Source organism: Macadamia integrifolia, chromosome 13, assembly GCF_013358625.1.
Source record: "Macadamia integrifolia cultivar HAES 741 chromosome 13, SCU_Mint_v3, whole genome shotgun sequence".
NCBI classification, from domain to species: Eukaryota; Viridiplantae; Streptophyta; class Magnoliopsida; order Proteales; family Proteaceae; genus Macadamia; species Macadamia integrifolia.
In genome coordinates, this window is record NC_056569.1 from 9623589 (window position 1) to 9624585 (window position 997).

Genomic DNA, 997 nt, shown 5'->3' on the forward strand with positions numbered 1-997 from the left:
ATCCATACTTGAGCTTTATTGCTTCAACAATGTTTTGCATGGCAATGAATGTATTGGGTCCGACTGAACACCCCAAATCAGCTATGCACAACGCTGTGGATTTGGTAAAAGAAGGGGATTTTATGTCGAGCTTCTTAGCAATTGCATCATCTATCCTTGCTTTGGAGATGTTTGTTATTCGCCTCTATTAAACAGAAAATCATATTTAGTATGCTCACTATGATCATTAATTAATGTCATCTTCATGACCACTATGAACTTATGGAAGCAGAAATCTTGATGATGATGGAGTGTGGATCAGGTTCTCCACACACATGGAATGCATCAGTCTCGTATGAGAATGGTTATTGTACGAGAACCTGATCCACTCTCATGATGAAGTACTTCACTGAATTTATAATTTTGTCGATCATCATCGATCCCAATGGATTATTAAGCAGAGAAGATGCAAAAATGAAAAGGCTACCCATGCGTACATACCTGGTAGGTTGAGTTCTTTGCGTAGCTGTAAGGGCCATCTCCCCCATTCATAGGAAATTCTTCAGGCATTGGTTTGTTCCTTTCATCTTCCATATCTCTCTCTCTCTCTCTCTCTCTCTCTAGAGACAGAAGCATTAAAATGGAATTCCTCTCTTTCTCTCTCTCTCTCCCCCTCTACAAGCTGGTTATATATAAGGTGAACTTTTACTGTTACTTGAGAGATGTAAGAACTTTCTTACCACCCGCAATCAAAGAAATAAAATCTCAAAAGATATTCAGAAAAAATACGAAAACTTAGAAAAATATTTATGAACAAATAAGAAGTGAATTATGAACTTAAATCTTCAACCACCTCACTCCATCTCACGTCCATGTTGTGTGGTCCAATGTGTGGACCAGTGTCTACGTAAACCATAACCCCAAAGGTGAGAGGAAAAAATATCCTTTATTTTTCTCATTCCTGTTTTTTCTTGTTTTGCTACCTATAGAACACAACACGTGGATAACTTTAAGACTA

At 37.7% G+C, this 997-nt stretch overlaps 1 protein-coding gene across 1 annotated transcript in view; it reads right to left on the reverse strand.

The window, feature by feature from the left end:
- Positions 1-631, reverse strand: part of LOC122059352 (loganic acid O-methyltransferase-like) — a 2817-nt gene extending 2186 nt beyond the window's left edge. Inside the window, exons 1-2 of the mRNA XM_042622085.1 lie at positions 481-631; positions 9-184 (exon numbers count right to left, since the gene is read on the reverse strand). Of these exons, the coding sequence (XP_042478019.1) occupies positions 9-184; positions 481-615 (311 nt within the window). The 5' untranslated portion in view covers positions 616-631. The remainder of the gene's footprint in view (positions 1-8; positions 185-480) is intronic.
- Positions 632-997: the final 366 nt, after the last annotated feature.